The 23,516-nt window shown below is 39.2% G+C and overlaps 1 protein-coding gene across 1 annotated transcript in view; it reads right to left on the bottom strand.

Annotated features, from left to right (window-relative positions):
- Positions 1-3,152: 3,152 nt before the first annotated feature.
- nck2a (NCK adaptor protein 2a) overlaps positions 3,153-23,516 on the bottom strand; it is a 36,574-nt gene continuing 16,210 nt past the window's right edge. Inside the window, exons 2-4 of the mRNA XM_028023891.1 lie at positions 13,997-14,238; positions 7,049-7,818; positions 3,153-6,014 (exon numbers count right to left, since the gene is read on the bottom strand). Coding sequence (XP_027879692.1) covers positions 5,820-6,014; positions 7,049-7,818; positions 13,997-14,222 — 1,191 coding nt within the window. The 5' untranslated portion in view covers positions 14,223-14,238 and the 3' untranslated portion in view covers positions 3,153-5,819. The remainder of the gene's footprint in view (positions 6,015-7,048; positions 7,819-13,996; positions 14,239-23,516) is intronic.

Below are 23,516 nucleotides of genomic sequence, written 5' to 3'. Positions count from 1 at the left end.
TTGAGAAAATCTTTTGAAAAGTTTAGTTTTTGGTGCAGCCCCTCAACATTGGTTCAGTTCAAGTCAGGTCAGTTTTTATTGATATTCCAAAGAGAAATTGTTTTGCAGCGGACATCATAAATACAAAACGAAAAACAGAGAACACATCTACAAAAGACATTCACTCTGTTATCTGGGCCTTTCCTTTTAGACCACCGCTGTACTCACTTCCTGTGGAAGTAAGCTGTGTAGCAGTGCTAATTATGGTTTTTTATTACTGACATTACAGGATGTTTATTGACTAACCTTTTATTATTATTATTATTGTGGAAAAGGAAATGCTGCATATAAGGACTGGAGTACATGCTAGATCCTTTTTAACTATTTAGAAGATAACTGTGCTCCAGTGACGTGCGGTCAGGGGAGGTAAGCAGAACCTCACCTGTCATCATGGAAGAATAATATATAATGATACAATAAGTTATATTGCTATTTTCACCCTGTGGTTTGTACTATAAAGTACCTATTTTTCATTTAGCTTAACCAATTTTGATTATTTGTTCTTCAAAATCGCTGAATTTTCGCATTTTCCCATTTAAATGCTCGGAAGCAAAGCTGGTGAGGCAGCATCGAGCTGAGCCTCACCTGGGATGGATCAACCTCTCACTAACTGCACTGGCTGCCATTCTATGAGAGAATGTTCCTCCTGTCTGTACGTCACCAATAAAATGGCTAAAAAAACATTTAATATATGAACAGATTTTCCATAATTTAGCTTATCTATATAATGTACAGTGCTTTTTGTCACCAACTGTGTGTGTGTAAGGTGATTCGTGGGCTGAGGAGCGATCAGAAACGGCAGAAAACAGATTCGAGGTGAGGCAGGCAGTTCTCTTGTTTCATGGCAGGGGGCGCTCATGATCCCAGACATTGTGACTCCACAACTGCAGAGTAAGAGACAGCGAGCTAGCGATACAGTAAAGTGCAGCGATGATTATTAATAAGTGAAAAAATCCCTTATTAATAATCGCAAAAAACCACAACCTAAAACCATACTTCTGCAACAGACTGAATGTTCTGCTCTTTGTGTAGGAAAAATTTGAGTGATTTTTTTTTGTTTTGTTTTGTTGTTGTGGCGTTGTTGTCCGTTGCTATGGCAACGAGTCTGCCCGTAGCTTGCACTGATTTAGAGAGCGACAAAGAAGTAGTTTTGAGTACTTTAACGGGGTTTCCCTTTACTGTGGAGCACAGCACGAAGTTAATATCATCTACATGTCCAAGTTTGATTGTGTTAACGGAATTATTCTACGTGGCTATGCATGACACGTAGTGTTTTTGCCCTCCAGCGTTGTCCGCATGCGCGAAATTTCCTTACGTAAACAATAACATGCAGGGGGTCTATATTTGTAAATCTGATTATGATGAAGTCAGTGCCTCACCAGCTGAACCTCACCGCACGTCACTGCTGTGCTCTGATGGCTCTAAATTGGGACCGCAGAATATCTATAGTGAATAGTTACTATAGACGTGTTTATTTTTATATCAAAGCACGCTGAGAAGGAATGTTTTCACTTTGTCCTGCTTTTTTGGCAAACCCAGTTCGGATCTCAGCTCACGTGTGTCTGTGAAAGTTTGTTTTGTACTCGAGTTTTACTATTAAAACTGATTTCAGAATGTTTACTCTGCTAATAATTTACAGCTTTTTCTCTCATCCACAAATGTTTCATTTTAATATTATTTTTAGAAACCACCACAAAATGAGCTCTGGATACAATCAGCTCAAAACAATACAAACAAATGAATAATTTAACATAGGTAATTTAGTTTTTTTTTTTTTACTAGTTTCTTTCCCCCATTAAAGCTAAACAGCTGGCAGTTCAAGGGCAATACTGCCCCCATGTGGAGAATTACAAGTAATGCAACAAATTATTCAAAGACCTGAATGATTTTTTCATAACGTAATCATAATCAGTTCTTTGCTGTAACTTTACTCAAGAGCATGTCTCTCCTCAGACTATGATTACTGGAACACCTCATCCCAAATGGGTGGACAACAGTGGAAAATGTGTGTAATATTATATCAAGGTACTGAGTGTGTGAAGCCGGTCACAAAAATAGGAAATGTCGATATGAAACTTTCCTTTCCTTCACCAGCAGCTCTCTGGTTCCACCTCAGTACCAGATAAGAACCCATCTGACAAGAATCATCCGTCCTCAGAGACGGGCAACACCTCAGATTGGAGCTCTCTATAAAAAACTACAGGAAATGATCTTTCAAGTGTTCACACCAAAACATGAAAGAACACAGCTTGGTCTTTCAAGCAATATAACACATAAACTGCAGTGTTGCAATGCTTAGACTGCATGACTCTTCTCTTTCTACGTTTCATTTTATGTCAGGTGATAACTCGGAAGCTGATAATAGCCAGCACACAGAAAGCATGGCATGAGTTTAAAAAGTCATTCAGAATCAACTTTATTCGCCAAGTTTGGTCCTAATAAAGACATTTAAAATATATTTTTTTAAAAGACAAAAGAAAAAAATAATTACACATAACAGCTAAAAGTAGATGGTGAACTTACTGTGATGTTCTCAGTGGATCTTTAAGCATTTATCAATTTAAACTTGCTGCAACAAAAAAAATGATGGATGGTAGCTTTCTTTGACAGGTTTTCTGTTACAGTTTACTTTGTTGGCAGAAACACATTTCTTATTTATAAATTTTCTTTTGTTTCCCTTGAACCGCAAAACTAAAGTAAGTGTTTGGTAATTTTTTGATTCATAAATGATAAAGAAAAAAACAAATGATAATCTCAGAAGAATGTAAACTTTTTCTCACTCTTTTTCAAACAAGTACAGTAGCTGAAATGAATGCTGCAAAACATTGTTTTTGTGTATGCTTAAATGTATGGATGCATGTCGCATGTGTATATATATTATTTTAAAAATAGATTTGTACAAAATAAAGCATAAGTAGCATGTCAAGACTTCGCATGATGACTTTAATCCAGTTGTGAAACCCAGGTGCCTTATGACCTCAGTAAGAACAGGAAGACACAATAGAACCATTAAGGAAGAAGCTAAATTTAGATGTTCTTTGGTACCAAAGGATTGTCAATAACCAGATAAGAGGGAAATAATCAAGAATGTAACCAAGAGACCAATCACAAAATGGCTTCAAAAAACTCCTTTATTGATGGTCCACATGGGAAGCTTCAAGCTCTACAAAGATTTAATTTATTAGGAAAAACAAAAAGGAAACCCTTAAACTCAAACTTCACTGGATTTAAACCCAGAACCGTCAACGCTGCATGAAACAGTCACGAGTGTTTGTCAAAAAATTTTATTGAACAAAAGTATCTCAATTCTCATCACGTTGTCAGTGATACAGTACCGTAGGTTGGATCTTAATGATTCATATATGCACCTCTTCTTATTTGAATATATACATACAGTGGAGACAAGAATTAAATAACAGTGCTCAATAACATTCAGATATATCATATAAAAGCTGAGGACCCCGTGATCAACACTTCCATTGGTAAACAAACACAGAAACAAGTGGATGTTTGGTGTTGCTAGATTTCTGGATGCAAATCAGATGGTGGTGTATTTGGTTTCTTTACAATGAAGGATGATTTATTTCAACTGAATACAAGCTAAACAAGGGTTTTAATCTGCTACTATGCTATGCCTGTATAATACAGTTATTGGGCCCTCTGTTAAAGATGTGTAAAATAGAATATTAATCTTATCACAGCAAATCCTACTAAAAAAGTTATTAGAACTTTTTAGTGTGTTTTTTCTTGTTAATTTGTGCATCCAGAAACATTTTCCATTGGTCAAATTATGATACCGAGGCCTAATTTTCTTAGCCACTCTTCTAAATGAGAAAGACAAGAAAACATTTGAACTTCTTCTTATTCTGTGGATAAAGAAATTTAAAAAATCCCTCAGTAAAACTAATTTTTTGCTGAACTTCACCTGTGCCAAAAATCAGCTCCAACATTTCATATGAAATAAATATAAATTTTAAAGTGTAGTTAAGTTTTCCTCTCTTGATCTCAGAGTCAATAAGCTTTTAATGACCAAGTGAAGATTTCATGTTTCCAGTGGGGATAATTACTTCAAAATAGGAAAGACAAGAAAACATGTCATTTTGTTAAAGTAGATGTGTGTTGATCAGATAACTCATAAAAGGATGCAACAAAAAACAAAAGCCACTCACCTAAATGTGACCATAGCAAGACTGAGAGAAGTGATTAAAAATAAAAAATCACTAAAGAACTGTGACAAAACACAGTTCTATAACTATCCCACTCTACAGAGAGTGGGATAGTAAATAAGGTAAAAAAATAAACCCTCACCTTTAAAAAATGATTTATTTTCCTTTTTGCACATCTTAAGCAGTGATGCCAATAAATGAGGAGCATCCAGAATGTCTAAATACAGCAAATCGACACTAATTTTACAATCAGGTGTTTGTGACTTTAATATTAAATAACTAGTTTTAAATATTCAGGCCTAAACAGAGCTGAAGTAGCCGCTAACCAAGGGTGCTAATATATCAAATTACTTTGATTTATAAAGATAGAGCTCTAAAATACCTATCCCTATATAGACTTCTGTTCAAATCGGGGTTTCATTTAATTACTGATTAGTCTTTAATATATATTTCCTGCAAAGTTATTTGTAATCACAAAGATACTATCAGAAGAGGTACTTTCTTTCTTTTTCCCCAAAAAGCATCGCCATCACAGAAACAGTGTAGTTACTCAGGAAGCATTCCCAAAACAAACAAACAAAAAAGATTTTATTGTTGTTCTTCCTCATGTAGCTACAGACACGTACTGGAGAACAGAACGGCAACATGTTCAACTCGACACAATATAAAGCATGAGCACTGAGCTGTGGGTTAATCTGAGAGTGCAGTGCAGACCTGGAGCCAGTAGTAAACGGGTACAGGGTGGCACGTTTGGTTACATGGATCAACATTCAAACTCTACAGGAACTCTGAGGTCTCTTCTATTGCACCGCCTGGTAGAAATACTACAGTGATTGTTGTTGTCCAGATTTAAAGTATCACTAGCAATTAACTGTTCGGTAGAAACAGAAAAAGGTGGCACTAAAAAAACAAAAAACAAAAACGAGCAGGTGGAGGAATGGTGAAAATTTGAAAGAAAAAAAAAAAAAGGCAAAAGTGATTCCGGTCACTTTGTGAAAAAGTAACTACAAAACTTGAACAAATTTAAATAAGCTTTAAAAAAAATATAATAAAGTGAGTTAACTAACAAGTGGGTCTTGATAGACTAAATGAAACATGGGCTGCGATTAGACGTGACAGAGTTGGGCCCCACTGAGGTCTGAGTCCCTCTTTGAACCGGTGAGAACGTCGATTCTCTCCTGGATGAGTTAAGAGCAATGGTGGAACTTACAATGTGCGTGCTAGTAAGAAGACGTTACATATGACATCAGAGGGAGAGCTCAACCCCCCGACAAGGCCTCAGGCGTTCTGTTAGCAGCAAATGTGGTCACTGCATGTTAGCACATCCAAGAGAACAGAGGCTCGGTACACACTGTGTTCTCCGTGTGGCTCGGTGATGGCTGTCTGAGGGTCGTCTGCAAAAAACAGTAAAGAGCTAGAAAAAACAAACAAGAAAACAAGTTTGTCTAGTTTTCACTTGAAAAAACAAATCCAGGAGATCTGAGGATCTGGATGTGGTACAGATGCCACAGCAGGAGGGGTCCAGAGCTAAGGCTTGGGTTAAGACATTTAGGGATCGTGTGTGTGTGTGTGTGTGTGTGTGTGTGAGAGAGAGATCCAGTGTAGGTGTGTAGATCACAGCAGCGCCTTCACCAGGTACAGCTTCTCTCCGTGATCGCTTGTGTAGATGGGGGCCTTCTTGTAATGCTCCACTAGTTCCTCCATGGAGTTGAACCTGCGCTGGCCGATGCAGTACATCCCGTCTGACAGCTGCACTTTAAAGTGCTTGTTTTTCTCCAGTGCCTTCAGGGACACGGAGAAATCACTGGGCTAAAAGACAAAACAGGAACACACGATTACGTTGAGCAAATTAAGATCGGCCAGCAGGGGGCAGCATTGTGCTCATAATATAAAAAAAGAAAAATCTTGTGCTATAATTTAAAGGTTTAAAATGGCAGTTTTACAACTTTTAAAACAAGTTAATCAAAAGGTGAAAAGTTACTTTCTATTAAGGCCATAAATACTGAGTGGATTTTATTTATTAAAATTTTTTTTCAACATTAAAGGGATTAATTGACACTAATCAGACAGGAAATGGGCAAAAAGAGTGAAAAGAGGGAGAAGAGATGCAGCAAAGGTGTCAGGTTCAGGAATCAAACCCAGGACGGCGGCAATGAGGATTACAGACTGTGTACGAGAGACGCTCACTCTAACGCTACACCACAAAGCCTCCTGAGCTCATTTTAGACCTCAGAAGTTCATCTACTGAGATTAAAATAGTTTCCTCTGAATTCAGGATGTTTACTAATTATGAGTGGCTCTAATGACTGAATTAGAAAAAAAGAGAAAAGTTAAGCAGAAAATAAGAATACCATTTATGTATGCATACATTAAACTGCTATGTATGAATTATGAAATTACTGAGCACTAAGTATATTTCAACATAAAATATTCTGCGCCATTTAGATAATTGTTTATTGGCGATTAATCAGTGTGAAAATGCAGAAATATGGTGGATTACTCGGATGCAGCCAGGTGCAACAGCTTGTTTAACTGGAAAATTATACGCAATGGGTACAGACCTTACTGATTCATCTGCAGCCATAGCTACAAGTCAACGACCTCAATAATGTGTGTGAAAACATTGCTGGAAGCAGATGTAGATTCAATTCCTGCACCTCAATTACATTTTCATGTGATTCTTGACCATCTACTCTTTAAAGTCGTTAATATGCTTCTTTCATTTTATAATGTGTGCAAATTTGCCATGAGAATTTAATTAAGATTTCTAATTTTATTAACTTTGGATAAAAACCTTGTCAGCGTCTCCTACATGGTGCCATGACTTCACCTAAATGACTCACCGATGACTCGCTGTCTCGTATGAGGAAGTCGCCCTCCTCTCCCCGTTCGTTGAGTATGCACTCAGCCTCATGTCTGGTGATGTTGCCGTAGTACCAGTCCCTGCCGGCAAACCTCCCCGAGCGAGCCGGTCCCGCATAGCGGCTCTGAGGGGAGCCCGACGTGGTGGAGGGTGGGCCGGGTTGCTCGTCCAGCACCACCACATAGTTTTTAGGCACCAGGCCCACTATGCCACGAGAGTTCTTACACCTCCACCACTCTGGGTCGTTCTCCGGCTTCTCTATCACGTCCATGATTTCTCCTTTTTCAAAGTTCAGCTCCTCCTCGGTTGTCGAGCTGAAGGGGTAGAGCGTTTGGACCAGGTGGAGGACGACGCCCCGGCCGCCGGCGCGGCCGTTGGCCAGCAGAGTTCCCTGAGGTCCGCCGATGTAACCCCGCGGGGAATCCCCCTCTCTGTCGTCCACCCCCATGAGCTCCTCCTGGACGTAATTGGAGGGGAACCAGCCGACGCGGCCGCCCTGACTGCCACGCCACCAGCCGTCGCTGCACTTCTCCATGACGACCACCCTGGAGCCTTTGAGCAGAGTTAGCTCGTCATCTCGCTCTTGTGTGTACGCAAACTTGACCACAGCAGGGATGTTGAGGTCATAGATCCTCTCTGCGGCGCCGACCACACCTCCGCCCCCGCTGCCGTTGGAAGGATACTCTGTGTCTGAGCTCGGCGTAGGGGAGGTATCACGCGCACTCGCCTTCCTCTTACCCTTTCCCAAACCTGTGCATGAAAAAGACAACACCTTCAGTTGAATAGTTTGGAAACACTGGACATAACTGCATCTGTGATCTTAAGTCCTTTAGCAGCATCTTAGATGGCCAAACTTAATCACAAAGTATAATTTGATTTCGTTTGTTTAAGCCTTCCTTTTTCTGGAAAGAAGTAATGACTTAAGAACTGACTGCCCTGCATTCAAGAAGACAAGCAGGAAGTTCGTGGATATTTTTGTTGTGAAAATATTGTTTAGGTAGAAACAAAAGTCTCATATGTCCTGTAGAATGGCTAGTTTTATCTGTATTTAAAATTTCAAGAAGTGTTCTTTTTCGTGCCATCTTTTGGATCAGCAGAATATCTTTTAGGAGTCACCACTTATCAAATATGACAATCAAGCATCCAGTTACTGGACGTCTGAAGACGGATTTCATTGAGCTCCTGCTATCGCTAAAAACACAAGCTGAAAAACAGTGCAGAAAATCAACGTCATTGTTCGCAACTTCTCCTTCTATTCCCTGATTGGCCAGCTTGAAATTCCACTGGAGGGAATCCAAACTAATGGGAAAAAAAGATTTAACTGAGTTGAGTTGTATCGAACCTTGGGGCTTGATCAGCAAACTAATCCGGGGGGGGGGGATTATAAAATAAAGATGCAGGCAAATTGAAGAAATTGTACTGGCATGTGTCAAGTCAGCCATTTCTTCAAAACTGATCAAATGAGGTTTTTATTGTAAAGCACATTAAAGTTGAGTACATGTGTTAATGCCATTTCAGTTATTTTTAATGCTGTAGTTTGCATGATCTCCCAGTTCATATGTGGTTTTCTCTCCAGCTTCTTCCCACAGTCCAGAAACATTACTGTTGGTTATTTGGGTTTTTTAAATTGTCCTTAGGTACGAGTGTGTGTGCATGGCTGTTTGTCCTGTGGTGCCCTGCGATGTACTGGCAACCTGTCCAGGGTGTACCCCACCTTTACCCCAATAAACCCTGGAGATTGGCACCAGCTCCCTTGCGACCCAGCAAGGATAAGCAAATTGACTGGAAATCAGTATTGCCCAAAATTAAAATATTTACAAAGGTTTCTGGGTCAAAAGAAACTCCTGATCAGGATATCCTTCACATTCGATATGAGGAAGACTTTGTTCTTGTAAGAACTTTTGTTTAATGATCAATTAGAAGAAAACAGAGAAACTGCTGAGGCTTTTGCGGTAAGATGTCCTGCACTGGACAACACATGCCTTCCCCCAACTCCTACAGAACAAAACTAGGGCTTTTCTCTACTTAGCATTCAGCTGACATCATCTACACACCACATACACCTCCATATAAACCCAAAGGTTGAAAATAGATGGAGCACAGAGGGAATGAAAAGTGGAGCAGGCACCATGGGCTTAATAATGACAGGCACATCCAGGATCAAAGTCAGGCCCTGCCTTACCTGCTTCTGACTCCGCCATTCATGTTCTTTCAAAGACGAGTCTTTAAACTGTTTGAACACTTCACTCGGAATCAAACATTGTTTTTTTGTTTTAAAACTCGACTGAACATAAACTGAGGAAGTCTCCTCTTCTTCCTCACATGGATGTTAAAACAGTAATTACACACAGCACGGCTGTCTGCATTTAAACCATTTACTTGACGGCTGAAGCTGGTGTCAGTGGAAGCTGGTGTGTGCTGCTAACGACTGAAGAGAGAGAAATTTTGACAGCTCCTCTCTCAGACTCTGCCGCAGAAATGTCACTGCTGAACAGAGCATTTACTTTGTTTGAAAATTGCAGGGTTCATGCAGAGTAGCATGAAACTTGTTGGCAGAGAGTAAGAGAGAGGGGAGTGTAGTGGAGAAAGACAGGGGGTCTCTTGGCAGCTGTTCCTCACACACGCTGGAGACCAAACACATCAGAGGCTATAGCTGACAAAAATGCAAAGGAGGAGGATGAGGTAGGAATAGCAAGCAGTGTGTGTTTGTGTATGGCACTGAGTAGCCCACAAATCTGATATTTATGAGTGAGGAGCAAGGCTGACATCTGGGACAACTTGAGAAGGTCAAGGAAAGAAAAACTAAATAAAACGACCAGGGTAATGCGGTTGAGAGATGCTTCACGTCTCCCTCTGAGCCTAGCAAAAAACACCTGTATCTCCACACACCTCTCCCCTACACACATTTCCACTTCAAGGCACCGGTCTGCCTGTTAGAGCAGCGGCGTGACATCTTCTCTGAGCCTTCATCTACCTCTTCATCTTGTGAAAGGAGACGCGATTTTTAAACCCAGAGGGCTTCAACTAAGGGGGAAGTGAGCTGATGAAAGGCTCAAAGTTGCAGCATATTGCTTCACTCTTCTGCTTCCACTGAAAGGCAGCGGGGAAATAACTGTATTAAGCGAGTCCTTGCAAAATCGTACCACCCACCAAACACATGTGTCCGCAATCAAAAAGCCCAACAGGACCGTGTAGTGAAGTGTTAGCTCTAAAACAGCGGGTGATGAGGTTTAAGAGCTCTTTGAGAGTGAATCACAGGTGAGATATGTGGTCTTTTAAATAGCCCCTCCAGCAGTGCGGCTCTGTTTTTAATCGAAGGGCTATGAGGTCTTAATGCCCCATTGTGTGTAAAGTCGGTAAGGCTGTCAAAAGGCTTGCGGAGTAAAAAAAAAAAAAAACTGAAGAAAAGAGGGAAAAAACTACAAGGAGTGTTGGACGACCCATGTTTTGGTCTAATATATTCTCTCAGACTAGGAGAACTTTGGACAAAAACTGTCAAACTTATCAAGTCAAAATGCTGGATGCTAATGACCAAAAATGACTTAGTGATGAAATCTAATAAAAACTTGGTGAGACAAAGTATTACTCTAAGGGTGTGCACACTTAAATGTAACCAGGAAATGGCAACTTTTTACAGTTTGTTTTTTGTTAGTTGAATCATATTTGACTACTTTTACAATACGAGTGAAAAACGCTTTGAAAAGGTCTTACTTTGTTGTGTTTGTGCAACAAACACAACAACGCATATATAGTCACACACAGTCAGGGTTACCCTCTAGTGTATTATATTTTTAAATTTCCTGTCAACTTTAAACATTTTTTAACTCAAAAACACGGCAGGCCGCTGAATGAATGACTGAGCTAACGCCCAACCGCCAGGCTTAGCAAGCTTCCTGGGGAAACCTTAGGAAGACTTAACGAAAATTGTACTCTTTAAAAACTCAAATAGGCAGAAATTGAATGTTCTATTTAGTTTTATAGGTGAGTATTGACCCAGTTCCAGCAACTATTAACACAACTATGTTTTTTTATTTCCAAGGAGAAGAAAGTGGGGCACCGAGCAGCAGGCAGCCATTTATAGTTAAGACTCTGTTCAGATGGATGCTAATGATACAACTGCTCTAAAAAGCAGCATACATAGAGAAGAGAAGCTGCAGAGAACAGAAAAGAGAGGGTATCAAAATGCTCACTGAAGAGAATTAAAACAATGAGGAGGAAAAAAAAAGTCTGACAAAGTCATCAAACTCTCAACCAATCAAATTGTCCTCTGAAGTGTGTGCGTAGTTTCCATTATCACCTGACCCTCACCTATTTCTCATCGGCTTGTCGTGAAAGTGTTCTCGCCTATTGGATTTTCGCAGGCTTTTAACAGGAAAGAGCTGCAGGCAGGAAGGATGCTGCCCAGACTGGGATGGAACGGGGCCATAATGTTGTAGTCGATATATAACTCAGTCAGAGAACAGGGGGGTGATCCATCATTCCGATACAGCCATTAGGTGCCTGATTTGTCCTGCAGTATAACTACTGATAAGAGAAAAGCAGGGGTCCAGAGAGGAGCTGATGAAATTGGCGCGGGAGTGGAGAACAGCGGGAGGAGGGCTTCATCCCTGCGCCCTGTGACCTCTGGTTAAGGTGACCGACTGCAGCAGGCTGCGTCAGGGCGGCCGGCATGCAGCTGCAGCTCCCCCCCTCCCCCCGAGGGTCTGGATCCACAGAGTGGGAGAGGTGAATACATTAAAGCTGACCTCGATCCACCTCGCTCCGTCACCTCCGACTACAGCTGCCTTAAGAAACCACACATTTATTGCTTGTTTTACATTTAAACTGCTTTCCACCAGACATTTCCATTTCCTGTCCAGGTTCCTCTCGTCCCCGTTCCCAACCATTCTGATAGCGGAACTGGTATCCCATAGTGAAGCTGTCAAAACAAATTAATTTCACTGTTTGCTTTGCTACCCATTAGTAGATCAAAAGAGCAAGTTTTTATATTTTGCTCCCTTGACTTGAGCATCAAAGATCAGGAAAAAAAACTAAGTGCTGCCATTTAATTTGTGGAGGATGTTTGCTGGGGGTGACATCTGTGGCATTTGTTCACTTCAGAGGGAAAACATCTGAGTGGGTGTTAAAGAGCGCCATTGTCCCAAATGATTTCTTGCCTACATTTTCATATTCAAAAACTTGTAAAAATGAATCAGGGCACAATCTACCTAAAGGCTAGAGAATTATTTCTCCCATAAGACGCCAAAATAAACTAAACTTTTCGTTCAACTTTACAAACTAAAAAGTCAACACTTGGATGCAAAACAATGTAACCAGAGGGCCCATTGTCACATAAAATATCACAACAACCAATCAGGATTCTTACCAAATTGATATTTGTCTAACCATGTCAGTCTTCTCATAAAGTATGTCTGCAAAAATTTATGATTTTACTGCAGATATTTTTATGTCAGTCAGACTTTATACCATCACAACCCAAAGAGGCATTTTTGCCCTCAGTCCGTCTGATAAAACTCATTTGGAGCTGCAGATATTACCGGACGCTTTAACAACAGGACTAATAATTTCGGATAAATATCTACTTTGTTGTCAATCTTAAAGGCAGACCATTTTATTTCTGTTTTAGGCGTTTTAAAATTTTTAAAATAAAAACATAACTTTTATTTTATGTTACAATGCAATGTTAACATTTGTGGAAAAAGATGAGAACAAAAAGCAGCTTCCAACTTGACATGACAATATATATACGTATATAAATATATAATTATTTTCAGGGTACTTTTAGTTATTTTGTTAATTCCTTTAAAAAAACAGTAAAACTTATATTTGTTATATCTATTTACAAAAACATTATGTGGTTCTTTATCATTTAAAGGGCCGTTGTAGAAGATCCAAGGAGCCACGGATGGACAAACAGATTGGTTGTCAGATGATGATTGGTGGAAAGACAAAAGGATTGATGGATTATGGACAGAAAATGGATGGACAGATTGATGAATGAACAGACGAATGATCGATGGATAAAACTTTGAGTCAGCAGGATTGGGAATATATATATATATAAAAACTATGCTCAGTGACAGCTTTTCGGGACCACTAATGCACTGCACACCTGTAAGCTCTGCTTACAAGCAAAAAATAAAAATAATAAAAAATTTTAAAAAAACACAGACCCACTAAATGTTGACCTAAAATGTTCAGTGTGTTCTGTTTTTTCTTTCAACAGCAACATAAATCATAATTTCTCAAAGCCTAACGTGTTTCTTTTTTCTGGGCAACAATATTATTTTTGTTCTTTGTTTCATTTTCCTCCTTTAGATTCAAAAGTTTTAAACATGACTTAATAATGGGATGGAAATTTCTTCCTTTGATACAGATAATTGGTGTCTTCTTTGTGCCTGAATGACAAAGTCGAGGAAAATTTATTGCATAAAGGAGAAGTCTCTTTGAATAATCTGTCATCTGTCGTTACTTTCATTGCCAATCAATAGAAGGAGGGCTTCTATTTTCCTCTTACTTAATCGGAGAAAAGTAGAGACTTCCTTTCACATACACTATACACACCATTTTCACCCCCTTAGCTGAAAGCTATACCCACACAGAGAGACTAATATATTCAAGTCATGGCTGGGGACACTGAGCAACAGAGTGCTGACAGCTGAGAGCAATGGCCGACTCAACAGGCTCCCTGGAGAGACTGGTGACAGCTTCCAGCCAAGATAGAAACACAGTGAGAAAATCGTTTTACTCTTTATGAAAATCCAGACTGAAAAACAAACTCACAGAGCACAGAAATATCTCATCTTAGTCAATGTGGGACACAGATTTACTGCTTTTGATGAAAAGCATTTCTACACGTTAGTAGTGATAATTTGTGCGCTCAGGGGACTTCATTCTCTGTCGCAGCCAGAAGCTGAAAGCCTCTTACCCAGAGTGTCTTTGATGTTCTTCACCAGAGAGCCTTTCTTCAGGCTGTTCTTGCGCTCCACGTAGTTCGACGGCACGTAACCCGTCTGGTTGGCGGTGTTGCGGACGCGCCACCACGTTTTCGAGTCGTCGAGGAGGTAGAGGCGCTCGTTTTTACGGATGTCAAGTTCCTGGTCCTGCTGGGCTATGTAGTCCCACTTGGCTACAACAATCACCTCCTCTGTCATCTTTCATGGAGTCCTCCTGGGGAGAAGGAGGAGGAGTCACAAGTCAACAACAAATACATGATGCCGAGCGATCTGTACATTTAAACAATCCGACTTTTTCTCATGACAGAAAAACAAAAGCTGAACAGACAATAGACTGAGTTAATAATTAATCGGCTATAAATTACTGCATTTCAATGGTAGCTCCTGCAAAGGATTTGCCATGTTGATATTAAACAGTAGTCTGAATGGACAAATTAAATATTTGGTTTTTAGGAAACTTTTTTTCAGCTTTATCAATGAGGCATCCCTCATTCAAACACAGAAGGGAGTTTTCTAGACATCTTCACATCATGGCCAAAAGCTTCCTGGTAAGTATTGGGATTTTATAAACTAAATGAACACAAAGTAGAGCACATTTCCAATATGGGAAGAAGTAGATTCATGGTTGTCAAAAGAATTTTACAAATGAAAAAAAACCCCTAAAGAGTCAATCTTCAGAGTTCACCCTATGAGTCCATCTGAATGTAATTTAATCTTGATATAGAGTTGGTCTGCATGAAACATGGTGGTGGCAGCATAATGTTGCGGGCACACTCTTTAGAGTTGCAACTAACGATTATTTTAGTAATCGATCATTCTTACGATTGAAAATAAAAGTTGTTTTATTATACAAAACTACAAATACATTAAAAGATGCAAACAAATAAATAGCTTTTTTTTTTTTTTAAAGAAAAAAAAGAAAAACACATTGCCTAAAATGCAATTACATACCATTGCTTCCGTGTATGCTTCATTCTTTGCAGTAAAGGAGGCATCTGCAGCTAAAACAATACTTTCAGCATCAACATGACAATAGCCCGGAGCTCTCAGCTTAACTTAATAGCTTCAAGCTAATCTGCCAACTATGTTTTGGATTAACTGATAAATAAATGGATAGCAAAAAAAAAATACATAGTTAAAAAAACTGATTTTGAACCAGGTGAAGCTAAAACTTTGCCACTTGAGGAGTTTTTGGTAGAACTTGTTTACAGACAAAAAAGGTTTTTCATCTTAAAAGCAAAATGTAAATTTTTTGTACAGTTTAGGCTTAATTATGTCTTTTTTTCAGTCTGCTATACTCAAGTTAATTACAAAATCAGTTGACAGTTATTTCAGTAATCGACTCATCACAATCTTTTCCATCTAACGTTGATCTACTACCAAGGTTGGTGGCTGTAACATGACTAAATGAGGAAGGGTTTAAAGGGTGTGAATACTTTATCGCTGTGTTTATGAAGCTCAGTGCTGCTGTCACAAGTAAGAAGTCATTAAAAAATGATCCACACTCATCCCCGAGTAGAATTGCTAAAGTGCTTATCCCTGCTCACGCTGGGTATTAGTCCGGATAAACCCAGGAAAGGTTTCCAGTATATTATATAACCAAGATGTTCAACCAAATGTTCATGGTAATATTTTGAGCATAAACTGGCATTAAAGCCTTTAATTCCTTAAATGGAAATTATGGCAGCATTTCATATACGTCTAACAGTGAAGCCCAGTCGTGTCAGAAGATACCAGGTAACACCATTAGCTCAAAGCACGAAGTTTAACGGCAGATACTGCAGCTCTACAGACATCGAAGCTTCTACAAAATGCTTATTTTGGCAGAAAGCAGCACAAACACACCAAATAAATCAATTTATGTGCTCTCGCTTGTGCACAAATACACAAACACACCTTGCCTGTTGGGGGTTTCGTTTTTTTAGACAGTGCAGTGAGCGATTACATGCTCTATTTCACCAGGCTTTGAGTAAGGTCATTTGACATGGGTCAACTAGACCACCTTCCTGTTCAGGAACTGTAGTCTTGAGTCTGTGCATGTATGAGTAACGGCTGCTGTGGGATAACCTCACTTAATAAATACAACCTCACGGTATGAAAACAATCTGATCGACCCAGTTTATATTTAGCTCACCTTCAAGGTGTGAGAATAAAAACAAGAACATGAAAGGAAAGTCAACCGTCTCCAGACTGATTTAATTACTTGTAACAAATTGGTGAATACTCAGTACAACAAACAGCCACTTTGTCAATGTTCCGCCATTGAAGATAAGCTGCAAAATTAATAAATGCGTGATCTTTTTATGAGCGATTGTTCTTTTAGAGTAATAAATGAAAACCTAATCTCAAGCAAGATTATGATTAGAGATTGAGATGTTAGGAAGTAGCTGTGAGCAACCTTTAGACAAGAGTTAAAAATAGTCTTCCACATAAAAGGGAATAATAGATATCCATTGAGTTTTTTTCCACCATGTTGAAATGATCAGTCATTAACTGATTCAAACAGAAACCCCTGCAGTGGTTAAAATGGAAAACAACATTGATTTGAGTGCAGAGAGAAGCATGTGGGTGAGATTACCCATTAATATTTAGTGTATGTGAACAATGGATAGTTTTACACAGTCTAGACAAGGAAAAAAATGCATATTAGCCTGCAGCACAGATGCAAGAAGAATGTTTGCTTAATTATTTACATTTTACTCTTCAGTGAAAAAAATGGGTAAAAGCTACTCTGAAGAAAGATGACTCACGCTAAGAGTTGCTTAAATTAGACGTTATAGAAAGATTCCATTAGCGGAGGAACAATTTATATCTTCTGCGTAGATTACTTATTAATACATGCTAATAGCAGCAGTGGAAAATGGTGCCCTCTTTACTCAACCACAGACATTTATCTCAGTTTCACTTAGGCCACAAGCGCAGAGTCAGAGATGACTGGGAACATTCCTGCTGTTACAACCCATAGGTTGTGTCACTGCAGGAGAATGCCTAATGGCTGCTCTACAGCCGCTCATGTGCAACAGTTTGCACAGAAAATGTGCCCCTGCTTGCCGTCACTAAAAGCTGTCAAACTGGCTCTCGCCTCGCAGGCCGGGACAGGGACGGCTGAGAGGAGGAGGAGGAGAAGAGTTGTGCAACACTGAGGAGTGTGTGCCAAGTTCGCTACAAGTTAAACAGCTTGACTGTTCAGGATGTGTGACTTTTATTTTTTCTTACTGCAGCGGAAGAATTGAGGTTAAGATGGTTCGGTTGATGTTTAAGGAGGAGACAAAAGCAACAGCTGGGATTCTTTAGAAACGGGGAGGAAAGTGGATCAGAAGGACGGATTTATGACAAGATGAGGGACGGTGACGTCAGCTCTTCCAGGAGACAGGCGGTGTGTGAATGTGCTTGGGTCTCTGTGCCTCAGAAAGCAGTAGCTGGATTAGACTGGATTACAACTTTCTGTCAGTTTTACAATGTTTATTCCTCCTTTAAATGCATTCATGAAATCTGAGAACCACTTCATTGTTGCAGTGCCCAGGATTCGCAGTCGTTAAACATCTACTGCAACCACAAACTTTTTTTTTTTTGATTCTATTATATACTAGCAAAAGTACTGCACTACTCCAAAGTGCAAGAAATTTTTTAAATGAGAAATTTAAAAAGCATTGCCTGCATTTGTAGTTAGCCCCTTTCTGCTGCATTAACACGTGTAGAAGTCCTGGTAATGATTACTGTTTGATAGTGTAATCAGGTTTGATCAAAAGATTTAACCCAAGTCACCACCAAACTTGTGAGGAGAAGAAGGTACTGTAGCTGAATTGGAAGCAAGACTAACAGGACATTTCCTTTCAAAAAACTGTTTTAATTTTTTCCTTTCACTTCACTCTGTTCTTATTATTAACCAGTTATTTGGCATGAAACACGAAACCGCTACCGCATAAGTTACTAAGTTACTTAACAGATTGTTGCTAGGTAACCAAAGAGCAGTGAGTTAGCTGATGCCACCAACATAGCTTAGCTTAGCTGGCCGAGAGAGGTTGAGCAGTTAAAGTCTTTCATCTGCCTACATTCCCCAGAATGCTGTGCGTTTCTGGATCAGAGTTCAGTGAAATTATTGAATATTCTATTGGATGTATTATCTATCGATATTACTCATGTGTCTATCACAATATATTATTGATTTATTGCCCTGTCTCACATTTTAGCACCTACTATTTTAGTATATTTACAGTCTACATCTTGTGTACTGATGGTTTATTTTTCTATGCAGTTTATCATTTTCAGTGAATACTATATCTGAAAATATAGTATTCCTCTTGGTGATCACCAGAGGAGACTAAGCTTTACTTGTCGCCTCTCCCGTCTAACAGTTACAGTAAAGACGGATTAAGCTAGGTTTATAGTGGCACCAACTGAACCTTCCCTGCACCTGCCTGTTGGCCTCACATGCTATTATTTTGAAATTAGGACACCTGCGCGTCCACCTCCAAATTTTTGTAACTTTTTACATTTTTTAACACACACGCGGTGGGCCACTAGTGGACTGTCCTACCGCCTCTACCACTGGGCTGAGCAGATCTACTGGGGTAAACCAGAAAATCCAGAAGAACCAGAAGATCTGCCACATGCCCTGTAAACAGGGCATGTGGCAGAGTGAAACTGCTTGTAACTGGAGTGAAACACATCCTGTTTCATTCCAGTTTTCAATATGAAGCACTGAAAATCTACTTTTTTGCCTGCTAGACATAAATAAAATATACATAAAACCTTTCGATGCTTTCTACCATTGTGCCATGATTTAGTGGCTTAATAATATTTTGTTTCTTAGCATGATTTCTCACATGACGATGTCAAAATGTTGCCTTTCTTTAGCTGTGATATCAATTTCTGCATCTTTGACAACCTTGCTCTGTATCTGCTACCCTAAATTATGAACACTCAGCAATCAGCCCCATGAGAGAGCTCCTTCTGACTTCCTGATTCACTCCCATTAAGACAGTCAGAAATCTATCTACGACAACCGAAGAGCAGTGAAAAACAGATCTGGTTATGCTAAAAATAACATCTATTTTATATGATTTTATTTGCTGCCTTTTTAGGGCCATGTAATTACTGGTTGCTCACTGGATGCTAACCAACAAATTTGGATGAAGTATGTTAAAATAAATAAATAAAGGAATGATTTACAGCTCAAACTCCTCATGACCCCCTGTTCCTCTACAAAGAGATGTTAAAAGAGAAAGATGAGCAACAGACTGCTGAGCTGGGGTTCAACAACACTTCACAGCTCCCCTCGCTGATGGGGGAGCGTTCAGAGGCTCTTTCAACACTTCACAAAGAGGAAGAGAGAAAATAAAAGAGGATTATAAAAAAGAGGGAATGTTTAAAGTGGAAAAAAAATGTTGGCAGAATTTTCTGTGTTTGGCATTTAGGTCAAAGGCTGGCAAATTTCAACCAATGAGAGACTATTTCCACCCCCCTATCCGCTCTACAATGTTTGCAGTAGCTACCTCTCACAGGAAGGAGGCGGACTGCTTCACTCCCCATTGGCAATCGCTGTCGGAAACATTTAGAGCGAACTGAACGCACTGAAACAGGAGGAAGCCAAATTTGATGCAAGAGCCACCCCGGACAAGACTTTCTGTGATTTAAAGAGCTCTAATGCTCGTCTTCACAAGATGATTCATCTCCGATAACAAAACCAGGCGGAGGCAGAGTTGGATACCTTTCACATGCACTTGGGGATGAAGATGTCATCCACATGTTTGCTGGCTGCTGCTATATTTCCTTGCATTTTGTGAAGGAAAAAAAAAACATAGAACTGGAGTGTACACCTCAAAAGGTTTTCTATCTGTAACATTTACACATTAGCAGCCCTTTTGTTTTCAAAAGCTCCTGAAACAGAGGGTGTGGTGTAAGTAGAGTGCATCTGCCTCCCCATGATGTGGTTGTTTTTTACTCCTCTTCAGTCTCAGAGGACAAAAATAGGTGCTGTGCACATGAATGCCATCATATTAATAAAAAAATCCCAAACCACAACAGGATGACATCAAAAGCATGTCTTGCAGTTAGATGGAAATAGGACAGAAAAACCACAAAAACTGAGCCAAGCCTGGTCACAGACAGAGGAGGCTTCTTCAGACTAGCTTCCTGGAAAAGTCAGGCATGTTTCAAGGTTTTTACAGAAAATCCAGACCAAAACCAATGAAATATAAAAAGAGTATTCCAGAAAGAAGCTCTGTCCTTCAGTAGGAGTAGAAATTGTGAAATACAGAAAAAAAAATTGCTCTATCAACACAACTCAGCCCAGAACTGTGATCCGTTGGATTAAATTCTCCTACATGCTCACAGTTACACAGTGAAAACATGAAGCTTAGAGATTCATAAAATTGCCTTACAATTTGGTACATCACAACTGCAACGGAGTACTTGGATGTAATATTTGATAGGATGTCATATTTCAAATGCCGTGGATGCATATCCTGCAAGTCAATAATATATTTGGGCTTCCCCTGCCCTCAATGTCCACACCTGGTATATTTTTAGTGACTGCGATGAAAACATTCACAAAGAGTGGAAACTCAGAGAGGGAAGAACTTCAAATGAATCCAACATGTCAAGATTCATTAAAACCTTTTTGTGAGTATGATGAGGAAAACAAATTAACTAAGAGCAATTTGAACATAAAGTTGACTTTATACAATACAATTTTTGTTTACATAACAGTTTCAGTAACTAGGAATCATGATTCTTAAGTTCTGTTAATATGTATGTAATATTTATCATCAGTAAAACTTCCCAGAGTTGTGCTGATTTACCAAGAACAAATAGTGATGGTTCCTCAGCTCTGAATGAGAGAATAATTACATAAAGTTCTCTTCAGGTCAGCAGTCTGGGGCCCTGATTGGATTATGTCTTAAATACACACCGACTTAAAGAAAAATGTCCTAAAAAGCTTTAAAAAAAAAAAAAGGTGTCATTTCCATGTTTCCATACTTTCAATGAGAGCAATTCCACTTTCATTTCCTGTCATCACTTCAGTCTGTCTCCCAAGAGGGGAAATTCAGATTCTTCAGTCGGTCTCAATGGGGGAAAAAATAGACAGTTCATTTTTCAGCTGCACAGTTGTTCCCTTATGAATTTCAGATTTATCCCTTCACCCTTCAGTTCTAGATAGCTCTTTTCTGAAGAACAAAATCTCAGCCACACAAAGGCAAATGGGAGCTATAGAGCCACAGGGTGGAGAAGAAAGGGGAAAAGAATGAGCCAGACAGAACCGGCATCTGATTAATCTACCAACAGAATGATCACTTCAATTACCTGCATCGCCTGCCAGATATGTCATCATCTGATTAAACAAAAATGCTAACCTTTCTGGAGCGAGTTAAATATAAAGGGTTTCTGGATAATAATGGTAGATTATTGATGCAAAATAATGCATTCTAATTCAAGAAACAATGATATCTCAAAATGGAAATGCGGTCCTCTTGGGGTTGCTTTTGAATGTTTTGGTATGTAACAAAAGCTAAGTCAGCTAAGTCAGTAATGTTTGATCTAATTGATCTAAAAGGTCAACTTATACACCTATGGCAGCCACTAAACCACTCACTGATAATGAAACCAGTAAATCACCCAGTTTACTACCCAGAAAGATCGGTCTGATTTGGATATAATTGAGCACATGCAGACCAGGAATTAGTATGCAAATGGTTTGATTTGCAAAGAGCTTTCTCATCTAAAACAGAAACGACAATACATGTGTGCATCATCAGTTGCGATGTGTGTTGCAGGTAGTTCCTGGTGCTTCTGACAGTCTGTCAAAGCAGTGAATGAGGATGCTTCATTCGTGCATTAGAAACAGAGTTTGACAGGATGCGCTTTGTGGGTTTGAATGAGGCCAGTGCAATAGTAGGGCATAAAGATGTCAAAAAACGGCAATACAAGATGTCACCGACACATAACGTGTCATCCTTCGCCGTGTTGTGAATAGTGTGTCCCTTGTGTCGGACAAAAACTGGCATTACCGCAGCCTATAGTGGATCACTCAACTCCTGGTGCCGCCGCTTATGTGCTGTGGTGCAGTTTAGAGACGGCTCAGCTTCTTGCTAATCAAATCATTTACATGCCCATCACCGGTCTTCATGCAGTCCAAATTACATTAAAATCAGATCATTCCCTCTGGGTGTCTATGCTCAAAATTTTGATGAAGCCTTTTATAAGATTCAAAGTTGTACCCACAGGGTTGCACCCCACTCGTGTTTGCTATAAGTTTTTTGATAATTTTTCATAACATCCCAAACTTGGGCTGCAGCATATCTGAAAAAACTCAACCTGAAAACTTTTGCTTAATATTGAAAATAATGATATTGATTAAAAATAACCCAGATTTCAAATTACTATTTTTCCAACATTACCAATTTCTTCACTAGCTTTAGGATCCAAGACACAAAAAATATACATATACTATGCTGAAAGGCAGCTTCGGTCTATCCATTTGGTCAAAAATTTTATCAGCAGGCACAATTACATGCACCGTAGTAGCTTGATTTGAAATACAAGTATATTCTTAGCATGCAGAGGGGGAATTCACAATACTTGAAATAAGATATTAAGCCAAATATTTAAATCAGGAGGTTCCTAGCCATTTTCAACAACAACATTGTGATGAACACTGCAATTTGATATATAGTGCAGCTCTATTTAAACCATGTATTTCCGTTTTACTGTAAATACATTTAAATATACCAATTAGAACAACCATTATGCATTAGTACAGATTCAGATTCATTTTATTCGTATCCCAATTTGGGCAATTAATATTGCAGCAAATACAGAGGGCTAAAAGACAAAGTATCAAAGATTTTAATAAACAAAACAAACAAAAAAAAAACTATAAGCACATAAAATACAGATCAACACATAAAGGGAAGAATACAGCAGCATATTTCATTATTGGTCAACAGTTGCTACACTATATCAGGTGCAAGTCCCCCTACCTTGTCCTGCATTAAAAATAGATATTGCTGTAGGAACAAAGGAGTGCTTGTACCTGTTACTTTTTATACAAGGAAGTCTGAGCCTCATGCGAGAAGGCAGAAACTGGAAATCAGCATGTAAAGGATGAGAAGTATATGCAATAATGTCTTTAGTTTTCCTAATGATTTGTTTTTTACACAGTTCTGTAAGTGATAATTGTTCAACCCCTAAGATCTTATTGCTAGTATGTATTACTCTGCTAAGGGCATTTTTTGGTCTAATACTGAGATTCCCAAACCAACAGAGGAGGGGAAAAAGTCAACACAGATTCAATATATGATCTATAAAATAGGATCATCAATGATTTATCAACTTGAAACTTTGCGAGCCTCCTTAGACAAAATAATCTTTGCTGGCCCTTTTTTTGTATGTTTTCTGAATGCAGGTAAATTTTAACTTATTATCCAAAATAGTCCCAAGATATTTGTAGTTTTCTACTCTACAGACTGATACTTAGAATATATAATCACA

Source organism: Xiphophorus couchianus, chromosome 7, assembly GCF_001444195.1.
Source record: "Xiphophorus couchianus chromosome 7, X_couchianus-1.0, whole genome shotgun sequence".
NCBI lineage: Eukaryota > Metazoa > Chordata > Actinopteri > Cyprinodontiformes > Poeciliidae > Xiphophorus > Xiphophorus couchianus.
Note: the sequence above shows the minus strand (reverse complement) of the source record. Positions and strands in the feature narration are given on the sequence as shown.